The sequence below is a fragment of the Chanos chanos genome, chromosome 5, assembly GCF_902362185.1.
Source record: "Chanos chanos chromosome 5, fChaCha1.1, whole genome shotgun sequence".
Lineage (NCBI taxonomy): Eukaryota > Metazoa > Chordata > Actinopteri > Gonorynchiformes > Chanidae > Chanos > Chanos chanos.
The window spans coordinates 23,099,100-23,117,930 of record NC_044499.1 but is presented as its reverse complement, the minus strand read 5'-3'; the positions used below and the strand labels follow the sequence as shown (position 1 = coordinate 23,117,930).

General features: G+C 42.6%; 1 protein-coding gene across 2 annotated transcripts in view; it reads left to right on the top strand.

Annotated features, from left to right (window-relative positions):
- rock1 (Rho-associated, coiled-coil containing protein kinase 1) overlaps positions 1 to 18,831 on the top strand; it is a 46,591-nt gene that overhangs the window by 1,652 nt on the left and 26,108 nt on the right. For both annotated transcript variants that reach the window (XM_030774033.1, XM_030774032.1), the window contains exon 2: positions 15,893 to 15,974. In XM_030774033.1, coding sequence (XP_030629893.1) covers positions 15,893 to 15,974 — 82 coding nt within the window. The remainder of the gene's footprint in view (positions 1 to 15,892; positions 15,975 to 18,831) is intronic.

Sequence of the window (18,831 nt, the reverse complement as noted above, 5' to 3'; positions counted from 1 at the left end):
TCCAGAGTGACATCTGAATGGCTGTTAAATTTGATTTGATTGAAGCATTTATTTTGGCAACCAGTTGGTAACCAGGCTTCCAAGTAAACAGCTTGACCAAACCCTTGCTGTAAGCTTAATGTATGAAGTTTGTGTGGCTGGAGTCAGTGACTATGTTTGATCATATTGGAACCTGTACACCTTATCTCTTACATATTTTTAAATGATAGTTCTGCCATTACAGTAAACAGGGGATATTCAGGTGACTGTAATCACTCAGACTTTGACCTCCTGAAACTTGACTACCGACGCAGTGCGTGATCTTGGATGCAGTTGAGAAAAACAGGACTTTGTTGGCCAATAAGCTTTGAGAAACTGTTTCAAGAGCTGTCAGATGTAGGCTAATTGTTTTGTTCCTCCTCAGTATTTTTACAGACTGTAAGAGCATTGTGGGGTTTTTTGTTTTTATTACAACCTGTGTGTGTGTGGTCTTTGTAAGTGCAGTGATTTTGAAAACTCCACACCCACAGCATTTTAATGAGGTAAAGAATCTTTCTCGATGCTTGGTTGTCATCGAGTGTTTTCACAAAGTAAAGTTTCCCAGATACTGGCCGATACCATTACAACTGGAGTGGATGGCAGCAGATGTTGTGTGAGGACCGTGTTCCTGAATGCTCATTACACAAAGAGGCCTGTGTAGTCCACAAGTCAAATTCAACGGCACACGATGCAGTGAGGAGCCCATCTGGACTGCTGAGCTGATAGTACATTATTGGACTGATTAGCCCATGGCCCCCCCCCAAAATAAGTTTTTATGAACGTTTTTGCTTAAAATTGCAGTAGGCGTGGGAAGTATTGAGCATATTGGAACTGCCAGTCACCAAGCAGACACTGTGTTTTTGATCATTCTTGATCCCCCCCACTTTTCACTTGTATTTTTCAGGGGTTACTTATAGTAGATAGGGAGGTTTAACTCAATCCTGGAGGAACTGCAGGATTTATTTGTTTCTTTAATAATTAAAACTGGAAGTGTCAAGTCATAAACAGTAATCATGATCAGTAGCATGCCATCTAAAGTCTTTTGGTTCCATTCAGCTACCATGTTTTGTGTGTGAAAATTGCCAGCCATTTAGAACGACCCGACGAACAAATAAGGCCTTATTTGGGGAAAACTACTCATAGAGAGGGGAGCAGGCTCAGTTTTATTCATCTGAAACATTCAGATTCTGGCCTGTTACAACTTGAACAGTTTCATCTGTAGCCCTTCACTTTGCCTGTGTATCTGCCTGTGCTAAAGCTCCTCCGGCTGGAGCTGCTGGAGACAGGATTGGTTTGAGGAGAATGCACACACAGGAGACTACGCCCCCAGGTTGGAGTATGGGAGTGAGACTCATTCAAGGCCTGCTGTGGCTAAGGTTAGGGCCCGGACTGTAAATGCTGTAGGCAACTGAAGGGGAAGGCTGCTCTCTGTGCCTCTGTGGCTTGTCTGATCAGGCCGTCTGGACTCACCTGAGCTTGTCAACTGTGCTTGCGCAGAGCAGAGGTTTCTTTTTATCACGGATCATTCTTTCCCACCGCAGATCTCTGCTTGCTCTTGACATAGCTCATCAACTAATTATCAAGCCCTTGATTAGCTGAAGTGGGTGTGTTAGATTAAGGAGAGATCTGAGACTCTCAGAGTTGTGCTTCTCCAGGAGCAAGATTCGCCACGGCGAAGGGTCAGAGAGACTTCCAAGCCAGGCTTCTACAGTCAGTTTCTGTTAGGAGTCGAGAGATTAAAAATAAAAGATCTTTGTTTGTGCTTTTCAGCACATTCTTAAAAAAGTCACAGTTTCCTTTCTTAAAGCCACGTTTGGAAAGATTTCTTTGGAGTTGTGTCTAGAGTACAGGGCTCTTCTTAGTATGAATTTCTACTTCAACTGTTTGTGTTATAATAACCCGGCATCTGAGTAAGCAAACTCCTCCAGCTTTGTTTGCTTTGGCCGTGCGTTAGTTAAGCACAATGGCTGAAAACATTTTTTTTAAACTCCTAACATTAGACTGGCAGTCAGACTTTGAATATGAATGGTTGCCTTACCCTAACCCTGTGCTTATCAAAGGGGCGGGGCAGCCCTGTTCAAATAAAGACCTATAGGAAGCCTTTTTGAGTTTTCCTCTGCCTACATAATTGCATTTCTGTTACATAGGATGTGCAGACAACAGATAACGGCTGTTGTCGAATGGCTTTGCAATCGGTTTGTTTGTCTCTCTCGAGATTGCTAAAAGCCTTTTGTGCAGATGGAAATGCCTTTCTCCAGCCGTGAAACTAATTAGCTTAATTTGTAACTTGCTCTGTTAGCAGGCCAGACTCTGATAATGTATTCATTAACACTCTCCTGAGTTTGGTGGATCTTGCGTGGTTAAAAGTCTAAACGGTCTTATTTGACCTTGGCTTAGTGCCTGTGTTTTGACTGAGTGGTTTGACTGATTTGTGTATGCAGAAGGCCTGGAGAATTAGAATATACTGTTGCCACGCAGTTATCAATTTGAAGTTAGCTGGAATGGTTCTAAAGAAAGAAACATTTTCCGAGTCCATGTGGGCTGGTCTCTTCCGAGGAGAGGCACAAATCTAAAAGCCATTAGAGGAGAGTTTTCGGGATCACTGACGTGTTTACGATGCCTCATGTATCAGCGCTGTAGCTCCTTATCCCTCCACCTCACAGCATGGGAGATTTTGCCCCAGGACATTCACTGCTTGTCAGCCGTCCAGCTTTGTTGCCACAAAATTAGTGGCATTGTTTGACACCAGCGGTTGTTTTGTCTCCCGGGCCTCCCACCCTACTCATGAACAAGGTCCTCAGCCCTGCGTTCACCCAGCCACATTCTGAATAGCAATGATCTGCAGAGAATACATCCCAGCCTACTGAACACAAGACTCCTTTTTTTTTCTCCTCCCTCCCTCCCTTTAGAAGTCTCTACTGATCAATGAATGGAGTCCTTTGGTCTCTTTCTCCTCCCCACCCACACTTAAATCAAATTCCATACTAATCAAATAAGCTCTTGTCTCAGACCTGCATGAAGTGCTGTGTATGCTAGTGTCCCAGTGCTTTCTTCTCATGTGTAGGAACTCTTGTATCTTTAGGTGCATAGAGCTGAGTGGTACAAAAAGAAAAAGAGTGAATCATGAAGACAGGAAGATTCCTTGAGCATCAAATAAAAAAGAAATGATATTCAAACTTGAGTTTTTTTGTCCTGTGTCAAATACTGTTTTCATGCAGTGTCTTCAGCAGGTATTTTCAGAACCAAACCAGTTGAATGGCTGTTTCAGCCCAACCAGTTATCTGTGCTCTACCCTGAGGTTTAACAATGAGCACATTCCAAAAAGTAGGCAGGAACAAGTTGAAATTTGACACACACACACACAAACTTTTGTATCTGGTGTTTCCACCAGACAAGTTGAATTATTTGGTCATCCGGAGAAGAGGACGTAACTATGGGATGTTTGCACGGTGCTCTAATGGTGCTACGTGACACGTGTCTGAATGTGTGACAGCACTTTTTTGTCAAAATGCCTTGTAGCCTACCCTAATTCTAACTCCAAACAGTCTCTTGTGTAGAAATTATTGGAATAGTGGTGTTTATTTTTCTTCTGAGTCTGATAAAGTGTGGCCTCTGACTGACGCACAGCAGGCTTGTATTAGACGACTGTAGTGCTGTGTTTGAAAACTGAAGAAACTGGCCCTCATGAAACATCCAGTACCATCTACTCAAGTGTCACATCCCACCTCCATAGGAATCCATTCAGTTAGTTTATTTGTGTTTTATATTCGGTAATCTCGTTTTAAATGGCCGGTAAACACTGGCTGTGCTCTAGCGGTGCCTAAAGCAGGCTTCGCTTCCCAATGCATGAGCAGAAATTCTCTTCTCTCGGAGAGTGCTCTCTCTTTTCTGAGCTTATCTCCAGCCTGAAGCCTTTTCTCTGTGTGAATCATGAGTGGATCTAATCTGTGTCCACCCGTCCTCCCCCAGGCTACCGCAGGACAGTTGCCCAGGATAACTGCTCTGACACTGACATAACCAGACAAATTTACGCTTTACGAGACACGTGGCCCACGCTTTTACTTCACCACGTCTCTGGACCTCTGACTCTTTTTTTTTTTTTTTTTTTTTTTTTTGGATCGCCTTCTCGAGTTTTTAGTGGTTTTGTACCAGTCGTCAAAAACATGACACTTCCGCCATGACTTCACATGCTCCAGTTTTCAGTGCCGTTAGCGGTGGAGGCTGTGACGACACTGAATGTCCGTATAAACACATTCTGAAATGTCAAATGAGTGTAAAAGCATGGTGGTGTTGATGTTCTCATTTGCTGGCTTTGGAGGAGGGGTGAAGCAGCGACTTTGACTGCTGGTCAGGATGGGAAGCTATTCTCACTTTGCTAGCTGACTAAACTGCCAGGCATGGGTGTACATGCTGAATCTCAAACTACAGACACACACACAAAAAATTGGGGAATATTGGTTTGCTGAATTAAAGTGTCAGAACAATCCTGTGAACAAATGGGGACATTTGTCAACAGGAGTGAAGTTTCCTGTCATATACCACACCAATAAACAGCTTTTTCCCCCAATTGTGGTGGTATCTGAATCACCTCAAAAAACATTGAACCAAGCACATACTAATTTCTGATGTTAAAGGCCATGCTCCACTGAAAGGTTCTGGCCAAGTACAGCTATGTAAGTATCTTGTACTTAAATTCCTATTGTTTGTTGAACATAGAGGGCCTTGTCAATTGCCTTAGTGTAACTGATGGTTGTTTGTTTTGTGACTTCTTAGTTTGAAGTGTAGGCAATCTTTGATATTGCTTTTGTGTGGAATGGGCAGGTATCAAAGGTTTAAAACTGATGTATCATTGAGTTCCAGGTGCAGGGAAGACTGAGACATGGGTTGGTTTTCTTTCAGGCGTCAGAGAGAGCACAGGTTGACTGCTTTCTGTAGTGCTGGAAGCTTAGTCAGCTCCAAAATGATTGGCACACTTTGAGAATGAATAGAAAGCCCCATCTAAGACTAATAATAGTTGCACTGAGAGCTGGCCGTGTATTCCCAGCATGTGGAATCTTTTGTGCTTTATCAGTGTGCTAATGAAAATCCATTGGTTCATTATGGAGTGTGTCTTAAGTTATGCATCACAGAACACCCCAGGGACAGTAGCAACCAAACAAGCCCAAAACATCAACAGCCCACAGTTGCTAAGAGGTTCTGTTCTCTGTGAATGTCTTCGGACCGACAGAACACACAGGCAAATGGATTTGGACTCGTCAGAATGTGTCAGGCTCTGGAGTCCAGTTGCTTTCATTTGAAAGCTGCTTTTAGTTAGCGCTTTCTTTTGGGAAAATCTCAAGATGCAACCAAAATCTGCTTGTATTCTGCTGGTTTTCAGCCTGATTTCCAATCAAGTTTAGTTTTGTCAAGTTTCAGCTGTGTGAAACTGCCTTGTCATGGTTTCCCTTTGTGTAGTGTTGAAGTGCGATTGGATCTCCCAGCGAGGAGTGGTGCATTTGGCTGTGTAGCTGAGATCAGAAGTAGGGCTGGGCGGTATGGCCTAAAATTTATATCTCGGTATAACTTGAAGCACGGGCGGTAATGGTACATATCACAGTATATTCATTTCTTTTTAAAATCTCAGTATAAACGCTTCTGAAGGGGTAAAGCACTGGTATTGCAACTGCATGGCAGCTATTACTGTACTCTTAACTGTATTACCAGGACATATTTCACATAGAACAGAGGTATTTTAAGAACAAGTGCACAGTGATGGCATTTGTTATGTCGGTCCACTGCTTACTTTTTTTCTCGTAGCCTAAGCACAGCCTTTAGAGAATGCCTCATTTAGTCGATAGATTAATCGATAGAGAAAGAGTCGTTAGTTGCAGCCCCAGCAGCAATCACGTAGTTATATTAAAGAAGAATATTTCTCATAATGACTTGAAGCATTTTAGAGACCAAAAAGGTACATTCATAAAAATAAATGTACAGTGCGTCGGTTTAAAATATTGATGTTGACGCGCATTCAGCGTGGTTCTCATTCACATAAAGTTGGGGATTCACCATCTCAATGTCACTTGCTTCGCTGGATTTGCACACGATTTCACCCCCATACAACCTGAATGAGAAAGAAGTGAAATTCGCTGCAATGGCAACATACTGTGAGGGCTCTGCTGATCAGCACAGTATAGTCAAAATCCATACCGTAGAGCAAATTCATACCGGTGTGCTTTCTATACCGTTTGTACTGTCCACCCCTAATCAGAAGGACAGTGAGTATGACAGTAGTCGTGTGAATCTGTGTCACTTACTCATTCCTGAGTGTCGACACGAAAAACAGTATCCATAATAGGTCACTAAACAGTATTCCAAATCAAGGAAGATACAAGTTTCATAATATTCTCACTAAGTGTCATTTTGGAATACTTTTTGTTGGTTTATACCAATATAACTAAATTCCCGATTGGTTCTTATGACTTAAACCTTCACAGAAGTTTGTTGAGGGCAGTAGGCTGCGTTTGTTGAGCTCTCTGTCCACTCAGCCTCGTATCTGTGTTTAATAGGTCAGCTTGCTCTTGGAGAGTAAGTCTTGGTCAAACAGGCCTGTGTCCGGCCAGCCCAGGATTCTCTGTCCCTACCTAGTTTCACATGAATGCCTCTGTGCTGGGACCATTCAGTTATATTTTGTGACAGTCTGTTTCTCTGACCTGGGCCTCGTGAGGAGGTGGAGTGCTCTGCTTGGTTCCGCTAGTGTTCAGTATACGTCTGTACCTTTTACTCAGACGGGTGTGGGAGGGGCATGTGATGTTCTCAGTGAAAATAAAATGCCGTAGCATCAGTGCTCCAGCAGAGCTAAAAGATCAGTCCCTGTTCCCTTAGTATGATTTGTGCTGTATTTATGATGTGTAAAGCGTGTGAAGAACAGCAGTCGGTATTGTTTAAGATCTTTGGTCAGCTGATGTAACAGTCACGTTGAAGAAGTGAGCGGATTGGCACACATGGCAGGTCGTCACTCAGGCTGGATTCAGTCAGCGTGGACTGAAGGAAGACTTTCAGCTATTGTTGACAGGATGTCACTCCCCGCAATTGTTTTGTTTGCTTGGCACCTTGTGAAATCTTTGGTCAAACAGGTTTAAGACACTGGGTGATGTGAGCTGAAGTGGACTGATGAACAATATTTTTTTAATTCTTAAAAAAATTATAGCTAAACCTGCATGTGTGTGTGACTGAATTGTGTGTATTTAAATCCTTAAGATGTATCAGTTGCTTTCAACTAGCCACTATTCATACTGAAGTTAAATTTGTATGTGGCTTTAAGCAACAATTCAGCAGCAAGATGAGCAGATGAGTGGCTGTCCGGATTACTGACAACAGTGTGGTAATAGATGAACATCTTTGGCCTGTCCTTTTATTAAGCATCACTAATTCTTACCAGTTAAACCTACAAAGACGTTGGTTCAGACGCTGCAGTGTTCTGCCTTCATTTATATAGATATAGGAAAAGCTCAGTTAAAATGAGCTAGGGCTTGTATGAAACCTTATTGTTATTATCGGGTCACGTAGGGTTTTTTTTTTTTATCCGAATATGGAATAAAAATATAACCGTCAGTGTGGAGAAAGTTTGGAAATCCCTTAATGAGTACCGTATGGCAGATTTAATCTCATTTGTCCCCCAAATAAGGGCATATTCAAATACTACAGTTCTCATTGAATCAGGCTCCAATATTGCATTAACATTACGTGTACTAGAAAATATTGGGAACCAGTAAGTCAGCAGATCACTGTGTCAGCTGGTTAATCTTCACGGCCAGGCTTTCTTAATATCACTTCATAATTTTCGCCTTGTATTTTGAATGCTACTGTGTTAGCTCATCTCGCTCTTGCCATATCACCATCACGTCTACCTGAGGCTAAGGATAATTTACTCGCATGTTTTCTCTGATTAAAAAAGCAGTCAAAATACACAACGTGTGAGTCACTCTGTGGCATCAGTCAGCCTGCGGGAGTGCCTCTGGCTTCATTAGGCTCAGAGCGCTCTCAGCACACGGCCGTGTCTTTACCGTCAGAGAGAACGCCAGCAACAAACTGTCCCCATGCGGAGTCCACGTCGCAGGTCTGACATCGATGGAGCGCAGACTCCTGTAATAATGAATTATAGAGGCAGTCGCAGGCTGCACCTCTGCTCAAAGTCAGTTGTGTGTGGCTTTTCCCACAGAGGACTGTGACAGCTTGAAACACACAAGTGGTCCCTTTTTAGGGAGGGAGCATGTTTAAAAATTGACAGAAGATGATTGTGAAGGATCACAGGATGCCAAGGAAGATTAAAAAGAAAGAAAGAAAAAACAGTAATGATCAAGAGCAGTTGACTGTTGATACTGACAGTAAAGCCAACGGTTTGGGCGTCAGTTTCAGGCCAGCAGCAGCAGCGTAGCAGTGTCTTAAAGGTGAGGGTGGCCGCTAGTGTGGAAGTTCAAGGTCTGACCACAGGAGACTAATGCATAGCGCACATTCTTATAAGTACTGAACGAATACAAGCACATTGAAATATGCTGTCAGCTAAATAAATGTAATTAAACTAAATAAATACATTCTCATGAGAACACCCATCAACGCCAACCCAACCCCCCTCCGGCCAGCTCATGTCACAAGTTTTAATCCGTTGTTTAAGACACAGCTGTTTTTCTTGCCTTTCATCTTGGAATCATTTGAGTTGTATATTTTGTCTCCAACTCTTTGCTTGATCAAGTCAGCATGCTTCTGGCGTGCGTGACCAAGACTTGTTGTGTCTGTATTCTGTAGTCATTTTTGGAGGTGAACTGCCTGTATATCCATCAAACAAGATAACACCGTCTGTCAGCATAAATCAAATTGAGATGACCATGTATTTACATTCACAGAGCAATGCTTTTGTGAGGTTAATTGCACAATAGTAAGTATTGATTGCCATTTGAATGATATTTTGTCTACTGTGTTGGTCTACCCCACCTGCTTGAGAGAGTATGTTTTGCATACATTTCTTCATGTTGAATTCATATTTATGAAATGTTAAAGAAAAAAAGTCATGTGTCCTGGGAATCTTCTCAGAGTTCCAGGCCTTTTTTCTGCAGCTCTTCTGCAGCACATGATCTTTATTTAATGAGCACGATCTGATCCTCTAAAAACAAACAAATGAGGAGACTGTAACAGCCCGATAACCTTTTAACACTGAACCACCAAATCCAGAAGCAGTGCGACTATTTCTATGAAAAAAGAGACCCCCCAGATCAGCGTGCATTAGACTGTACACTCTATATCAGAACTTTCATCAGCTTTGCAGGGCCGTGCTTGGGACAGAGGATGAAGGACTTCTTTGTGCCTGGTTGGAGATGTTGGGTCCCTTTTCATAGAGCAGTGACTTTGGTGCCCAAATTTGGTTGGAGTTGGAGTGTGAGTTGGCAGAAGGTAATGAGAGGTCCAGCCCTTAGGCCTCGTTGGTTCCCTAGCATTGGCATTCAGTTGGAAAGAGTCGATGTGGTTGGGTTGCCCATGGAAAGTTTAACTTTGAGATGTCTGGAAAAAGTTTTTTGGGGTCTTTTTTTCCCTCTCATGGTTTAATAAAAATAATTGCTGTTTTTCATGGCAGGAGCAAATTTTTCACTTTTCAGTGCCATGCTAATGAAGACAGTGGAGCAAATGCAGGAATTTAACAGATAACTCTTTTTAAGTCATCACAAATCCACTGAAACATCCAAGGAAAGTTTTTTTTTCTTTTCCTTCTGAAAATCTGCAGAAGAAATTAGTAGATAACTCAGCAGATAAATATGTGGAAATTTAGGGGGGTTTTTTTTTCGTTTCCTTTTTCATTTGAAAGTCTGTAGCTTCCATGGGCAAACTGTTTAAGGCTGATGTCTTTAGATGGTCTCATATCTACATAAAGAAACTGGAAAATGCTTGAATGTGGAGACAGGCGGATGAGTATTTAAGAATATCTGTTTAGAATTTTCCTACAATCTGGATTCCTGAATAAATGTGTTTCAGACACTGCCCAGTGATAGCCCTTTCGTCGTCTAAATGTCGTTTTTTGACATTCACTTCAAAACAGAGTAGAATCTCTCTAACAACATGGATCAGCTCTTCCTGTGTGAACAAATACGTCAGTACATACGCAATACTCCTTTACTCTAATTTTAACGATATTAACTGGAAAGATCTTTGATGAGGTTGAGGTTGGCAGTATGAAAAGGAATTTTTTTATTTTTAGGTCACTAATTTTGTTTTATTTTGACTACCAAGTAAAGAAAATGCAACAGTAGATCCTCAGAGGGAACAAATCCAGAGGCAAGAGGAAGATTGTTTCAATCATTTGATAATTGTCTCTCAAAGGACCAGTTCTTTGTTTGCCTTAGTTAAAACCGTCAGGGGAAAAAGAATGGATTTGTACATTTTTAAGGATGTACTTCCAGGCCTGGTTTTCTGTGACCTTTCTAAGTTCAGGTTTAAATAGCGATCTCCAGAATTATTCATCATCTTCATCGGGCTTCAGTCTGGGCTGAACTACAGCCATTTGTCATCATCTCACCTTTCATTCAGGGGCTCTGCTCAATTTCCTCTGCTGGGCAGTGCATTTCAGAGTTCAAGTTGAAGTTTGAACCAAAAACCAGTTGTGTAAGGGAATGATTCAGGAGACTGAAATGAAAGGAACAGCAAAAAAAAAAAAAAAAAACTGTCTCTAGAGCACCATCACAGCAATTAAGAACTAGATCAGGCAGTTCCTCCAAAACAGCATGTCTGATATTAAGAAGACTGCTGATCGAGGAAGCTTCCGGAAGGCAAGCAGCAGCATTCAGATACAGGCTTTTTATGGGCTCAGTCAGTATTGCTCCAGTGGGGTGTGTAACAGTCATATTTAATGTCCCCCCCACAGTTCTGCTGTTGCCACGGTGAAGAGTTCAACCTAAACTGTTAATAAGCATCCGGACACAGGTAGTCATGCATCAGTCGCAGCTCAAGGCTAAAGAGCTCACAGCCACGTTCAAGGTATTCGAGAACATCTAGCTATTCGCGCATCAGCCATCCAGCCATTCTTTCACACTTTAGACGCTTCGTTTGACTTTTCTCCTCGGTCTCTGATGTACTTTCATAAAGGATTGAGATTCAGTTTAGCCTGCACGGAATTCTCCTAGCTCGTGAGACATCTGTGGTGCAAGCGCGCGGTTATTTGAGATGATATAAGAGCAGTCGAAGCTATGATGTAATGTTTCTCTTTTTCCCCCTCAAAGTGTATCCCAGATGTGTGGATCCTAAAGGTGCTGTTTGGCTTTTATGAGCGTGAATAGAGGGAGGTGCCGGAAAAAGGTGCAGGGGAGTCACTGGGGCTTGAGACAGAGCGCGACAGTGTTTGTGCATCGCTGTTTGGATGTTTAAACATTACGCAGTTTGGACTCACCAAACATTGCTGTGAGGCTCTCAGCATCGTGACTTTAAATAGCTTTATCCCACCCCACCCCACCCCCCGTCTCTATTCACTGATTCTCAATTAAGCATTTAATTTTACCCCTTTTTTTACCTTGTTTGTTTAAGGGCTCTCATATTCTCTTTGTTCCTTACTCCAGAACTCTGCTGAAAGGTTCTGGGTTTTTTTTGTGATGTGGTTTTTTGAATTTTTATGAAAGTTATCATAAGTGACAAACAGGATGTATCCTGTTGTCAATAGGTAGGTAGGTAAACGCACATGTTGTCAATAGGTAGGTAGGTAAACGCACATGGAGGCTTGGCTATAATGTGCACAGACAGTCTTGTTTCTCTGTCAGCATTGGAAACACTCAGGATCACATATCCTGTGTGTTATGGGATTAACGGTCGAGAAATGTGACATCAGCTGTGTTACGTAGGTGAGGGTTGTCCTCACACTCTAGTGGGAGATCTCAGGTCACCACACTGTTCTGTGTGCCTGGATGTAGTAAACATAAACACTTCTCCTTCTCAAAAAAAAAAAAAAAAAAAAAAGCACGTCTCCCTATTTTCTTGTTCAAAGGTATCATGAAAAGGCAGTTTTATCTACAGCTCAAGGCTTTTTTGGTGGTGTTGTTTTTTATATGCCCTTTTGTTGACTAACCGCTTTTCACTGACACTCATTAAGAGGCCTGTTTAAATCTAGTCGTTCTTGGCGTATACATCTGATCTTGTCGGTGCACCGCTGTTGTTTCTGTAGTTGTAACCACTTACTATGCCTGAACCCAGAAACACTGAGTTGAAAACACCAAACATACTTAACTCTTTTTGCTTTTGTGTGTTGGGCATGCCTGTCAGGTGGTCCTTGTTTACAAGTCACCCCTGTAACACATACATGTCCACTCTGTTCTTTTCAAAGATGTCCCAAGGTTGCTGCTGGTTTTTTTTTTGTTTTCTTTTTGCTTTTCTTGTTTTTCAGTCATCAGCCTTATCCTCCCTGTTGCAAGCAAAGTTCTGACTCACGAGTGCTAATTGAAAATAAGGCCTACTTTGTGACTTTGTATTTGCTCCCCTCCCCTCCCCACCCCAACCCTCCCCTCCCCTACTTTGTGAAGAAGTTGTTTGGCTACATTCTTAAAATAGCGCTCTGACGTGTATGGTCCTGCTGAGGAATGCGAGTGCGGCTGTCCAGAGTTCTCTGCGGCAGGAAGTTATGCAAACGTGCATTGCTGAGCACAGAGCTGTGTGATTACCATCCCGGATTCACAGTCTTTTGTGCACAGTCTTTTTTTCTTCTTCTTCTTCTTTCTTTTTTTTTCCTCCCGTTGTTCTTTTGTGTTTTCTTTTCTTTCTCCCAAGGCCTCAGGTTGTCGCTTTTTCTGTTAGTTAGTTTTTCTGTTAGATAGTTTCGTGCTCTGCTCTCCTCTGTCTTACACTCCTTCACACAGAGGATGCAATTTTTTTTTCTTTCTTTGTCTTTCTCTTTGTTTGCCTTTGCGGCCTTCATGTGCGTCGCTGTTGTTCAAAACCTGCTCCCCCTCCTTGCATAATCACAGACCCCAACTTCAGCTCAAGTCTGGCTCTGGACTGCCTTGCTGCATCATATAAACTGCTTCTTCCCCGGTCACATCTTAGTCGCCAGAGCAAATGCAGAGAGTCTGCGGAGACCACGTCTCCTGAGGATGTCCTGCTCTCTGTTCATGTCTGTGAGCCAAATTCATCTGGAACACAAACTGAGTCTACTTGGCTTGAAAGGGCATCCCCCTACTCTCAAGCCGCGTTACGGTCTGAAAACCTAATGTCAAAGCACAGCCTTTCAGTTGAGGGATTAAAGAACGTTTAGAGAGATCTCGACATGTAAGTGATGATAAGAAATGAACAGCTGTATTAAATACTAAGAGAACAGAAGTGTCCGCAGTAGTGTCCCAGGCGGAAAAACCACAGCGCTCTTTTGGAGCACTGCCGGAGGCAGAGTATCCTGATTGTGTGAGACACAGTAGATTAGAGTAGATTAGGATTAATTCCACAGATGTCATTTTGCCACCGTTGTTTGGCTATACTTCCACAGTGTCTGGGGAGCTCATTTCGCAAACAACGGAAAATCGAGCGATGAACAGTGGTTTGCGTGAGACTGGTGTGTTTGATCCACAGATGTGTTATTCGGATGAACAGTCAATAGAATGTGTTCAGGGAGATTGGATTTGCGGTCCAAGGTTGAGAAGGACAGGTGCGCTACTCGGGATGGCGAGAGGACGGATTGTCAGAACATAGGCATTTTTCAGATCATAGAGATGCAGACCACTTACAGATGGGTTGTGTTTGTCTTGCCAGAAACTGCACGTGTCATTTCACAGAATGAATTAGAGAAATTATTAGATTTGTTTGTGCCATGTCCCATACCCAAAGGCCTTTTGGTACCTCTGACCTTTTTTTATTTTTGTTTGTTTGTTTTTAAAGAAGTGATCTGTGAAGTGGGAACGGAAAACGCCAGAAAACCTTTGGCCAGTTCTCTGTGTGGTCACTGAGCTGGTGAATGAAGCTGTTGAACTAACAATTCCCCATTTACTCCACTTCTCTTTCATGACTTCTCAAACCCTGAAAGTTTTCCTTTTTTTTAATCTGATGTGTATCTGCACGGGCAGCTACTGGCCATTTTGATCCCTACCTTTTTATCCTTTGGAACACCTGCCAGGTACCGTGAAACCCGGACTTACATGTGTTGTTTAATCGAGCAGAAAGACAGAGGGGAGGATTTTTAGGTAAAAGTGTCATTTACTGTAAATTAGAGTTATTGTGTTATGTGACAAACTGACGTTGCTTTACCTGAGTGTTGCCTGTGTCTGGGGAAGAGGCTCTTTGTGTCTTTGTATCTGTGTGTTTGTAAAGGAGCACAAGAGTGCAGAGTCACCAAAAAAAGGCCAGGAAATCCAGTATTAACGGCTAAATTCAGGACACACCGTCATCCTTAGGATATGCATTTATATCCTCCCAGTTTGGACATTGTAATTGGCCGTGATCTCTCGAATCTCCCGGCAACACACAGTAGTCCCTTCACTCCTTGGGACTAAGGCCAAGACACAGCTTCCTTTAGCGCACGTGAAGTCAATCACTCCCTTTTCCACGGTTCCAGTTACGCGCTATCTCCAAGCAACAGAACGCCCTTGAAGTGGAGAGTTATTCTGAAGTCTGTATGAGTGTCCTGAGCAGAGAGCCGGGGCATTGGGGGAGGGGGTGACTCTGGGCAGCTTGCCTGCCTAAGGGAATGCAGTCAGCATTTGCCACACTCAACCAGCTGTGAACCACACACACACACACAAAGCACCTTTACAACGACGCTGTCTCGCCTGGGTGTGGCAAACCCACTGATTTTTTTTTTTCCCCCGAATCAAGGCAATAGCTGTTTTGTTCCTTTTGGCCAAACTTGTTTTTAAAATGTACTCTGGGCTCTCAGTTTTGTCATGTTTACTTGCATCTTTTAGACCCTTGTACGTTGGCGGATGCAGACCTTAAAGTCTGTTGCCTTTTGTCGGTTGTAAGAGTTGTTATTTTATTTTGTAAGCATAAACGGTCAGAAGCAAAGGAGTTTCCCATGAAACCACAGTGTAAATCACCATGTCCCCCAGTGCTCTCTAGCTTTATTAAACTCATACAGTTTTGAGGGTGGGGTGGGGTGGGATGGGGGCTCCGGGGGGAGATGAAGTCCTGAGATCTGAGGGTGACTGGAAACTTTCCAGAAGCATGCTGGCTCTATTCAGCGCTCCATATACAAACATTCACTGCTCAGCGGTCAGACGCTGATTTTTGGCTCTTTTTTTTTTCTTTTTACTTTTTCATTAGCTAAGAGCACAAATAGCCTTTACCGCTTCCTTTAGCTCTTCTTCAATACTGTACTCTGTCTTCATAACAATGTGCCATGGCTTTGGACCTGGGCTGGGCTGGGGTAGACCAGGATGTCCACTCTGGAGCTGTCTTTCAGTTTTAGGAGATCCCCACCCCTACGCCCCTGGTAACGCATATTAGGTCATCCCTCTCATTCTGCTCTGTAAAGCCTTAAGAGAAGAACAGGCTACTCTGTTTGCTTTCTTTTATTTGGATGAAGTCATCCACGTTAACATGACATGAGGGTAATTAAATTGAGCTATAATCATTCAGGCGGAGAGAGAGACACAGAGAGGGAGAGTATGGAGTAGCCTTCTAGTGCCCGATATGCTGTTGCACACTAGACACTAGAAAACAAAAGGGAAAGGTTTGGATTGTATGTTGAAATGGTTTAAATGGACATATATGAGGGGAAGAGCAGCTTGGAACATGAGGTTATACTGCAGAAGTCTCTGTCAGCATGCAACTTTAAAAACAGCAAATTGTTTCTCTGATGATGATGATGATTGTGAATGTAAACTCAACCCTGTTTTGTTCTCTGTATTTCTCTTATCTGAAACCTTGAATTGCTTTTGTCTTTCAGGATGGTTTGGATGCTCTGGTTTACGATCTCGATTTCCCAGCCTTGAGAAAAAACAAGAGCATCGACAACTTCTTAAACAGATGTAGGTACCCTCTCTGACATGTCACATTGTCTTGTCAAAAAAAACAAAAACAAAACCATGATCCATGTTCCTGATGTGGAACTGGGCACCCTTAGCTGGGCTGGAGTGGCAGTGTGTTTTCGGGGTCATTGTCCCTGCCAGCCTGGGACACCAGTTTGTCTGGAACTCACTATCGCTCTTAACAAAAGGCCATTCAGGACACGGCTGGTGACGCAAATGGCGTCTCTCATGCTTTTCTCTTTCCCTGTCCGTCCATTCTTGCTTTTCTCTTTCCCTATCTGACCGTCCCTGCTTTTCTCTCTCGCCTCCTGTCTGTCCATCTTTGCCTGTTTCTCTCTTGCCTCCTGTCTGTCCATCTTTGCCTGTTTCTCTCCCTCTCTTTCCATCCATGCTGTTCTCTCTCTCTCCTTGTCTGTCCATCCTTGCTGTTCTGTCTCTCCCTCTCTGTCCATCCATGCTGTTCTCTCTCTCTCCTTGTCTGTCCATCCTTGCTGTTCTCTCTCTCCCTGTCTGTCCATTCTTGCTGTTCTCTCTCTCCCTATCTGTCCATCCATGCTGTTCTCTCTCTCCCTGTCTGTCCGTCCTTGGTAATGGTTCAGAGTATCTGTCGTCCCAGCAGAGCAGTGTTGTTGTTTGTCATATATTAGCTGTGTGTGTTTATGTGTGTGTGGGAATGCTTGAGGCTGCATGATTTTTAGGTATGTACGGATTTTACTCACCTGTTTCCTTCTCAGCAACTTGCTTGAGTAGAAAACCACACACATTATTGGTTTATCCAGAAAATGGATTGATATACTTACAGGTCAAACTGGTCGGCACTTGGGCTTACCGCCTCATTAAGTACCTGTGCCTTTGTGCAAACTAGAGCAGGCGGAATAAGAGTCCACTATAGCACATGTAGTCTAAACCTTTGTGTGTTTATTTATTTATTAGGGCTGTTACCAACTCTGACAAAGGATTTTCTTGGTCAGCCAAAGACCTAATTTATAAGTTAAAGTCCACCCAGCGGCCCTGGAAAAGGGCTAATAAATTCAGAACATAGTATCCATGAATGTCAGTTACACCAGTGGTTCTCAACTCCAGTCCTGGGGGCCCACTGTCCTGCACGTCTTTGTTTTAACTCTTCATTATCACAATTAATTGAGCTAAACTAGGACTTGATGATTAAGTGATCGGTGGAATCAGATGTGTCTGTCCTGAGTTAAAACAAAGACATGCAGGACAGTGGGCCCGCAGGACTGGAGTTGAGAATCACTGAATTACACCATAGAGCTTAAAATTGTTTGCACCTTAAATGAAAGCTTTAATTTTGCCATATATGTTATTAAAGATGGTTTTGTTACATTTTGTACGGTTATTAATTGATGAACGTAGTAGGATTGGGCGGTATCAAGGTATTACGGTATACCGGGGTATTTAGAAATCCCGAAGGTATGATTTTCAATACCGTCAAAAATACAGACATTCCTCTTTCTATTGAACCGATATGAAAATGCTGTATTGAGGTAGGGTGACCAGGCATCCAGCTTTGCATTGTACTGAACAGTATTTGACCATTTGTCTCGCATCCCGCATATTGAGATAATGTCCTGCATTGTCACTGGTTATTTGGTTTTTAATTGTGAGAAATAAGAACACACATGTTCTTAAGAAATAATTCTTTTACCCACTGGCACATGAGTCACTTATGCCGTTATGCCACGTAGTTTCTACTCTATTTAATAGCACTACGTCAAAAGCAGCAACCTGCCTCTTAAAAATGCAACACAGCCAAGCTTTTCTAAAAACCTAGCTCTCATCCAGTGGCTGAGAAGAGAGCAGTGAAGGCGGTCACCAAGAGGCTGTGGCGGCCGTCAAACAAACTGTGCAGACTTGGGGCCGGTGAACTCCTGTGTCACAAAAACCAAACATACACAAACTTTGCAGATATGAAGGTAAAGGCCACCAGGCAACGTCAAGACCACGATGGAAAATGTTCTTTCTGTAAAGAATGGACTACGATATACTCCTGCTTGTCCTAACTTTTTCCAGTTAAAGAATAGTAAAATTATATTAGCCTGCTTATCTCGACATTTTACGCTTCTGAGCGATGTCACTTAAGATTGCTCTAACACTGCGAACGACTTAGGTTCACTGACAACTTGAGAATCAGCAGTTAGTTAATCAGTCAGCGGTTATCTAAACGCTCTAGTAATTTTACGACTGTATGATGAATAGCGATTCCATATGTATGGTTTATTTTTTCATGTTGTGCAGGTTACTTTCGTTTTCTTTTATTCTGTATAGTTGTGAATGAGGGAGGGAATGTTGACGGCCTGACTGATGTGCTGTGGAATCGACTAGAATATAAAGTATAGGTGTTTACGAGATGTAAGGCAGAATACAAATGATTCTTATTCAGGTAGACATGTCAAAGTGTTAAGTTACCTCTCAGCATTGCTAACTTGTCCCACACAAACGTACAACTTGTCCCATATTTGGTGTGTTTGCATCCATTTTTTGGGGGGGTGTTTAGTTTTTGCTGTTGTTGTTGTTTTTTTTTTAAAACACGAATACCGTCATATACCGCATACCCTGGTGAAATGTCAAGAAGATACGACAGCATGAAAAAATAGATACTGCCCAAACCTAGAACAAAGTGATCATCATGTTACCTAATTTGCTGCTAGGCAGCACTTTACTAATAGCATGAAAGAGGGTGAGTTTAACCTGACTCTTCTGTTCTTTGTCTGAATGATGTGAAAATGTGGCCTGCTGAAGATGACAAATGCAAAGTCTGTTCTACCAAACTGAACCGTAGGCTACAAAACAACACAGAATCATCAGTACTGAGCTAAAATGATTGCTTTTTATTAAC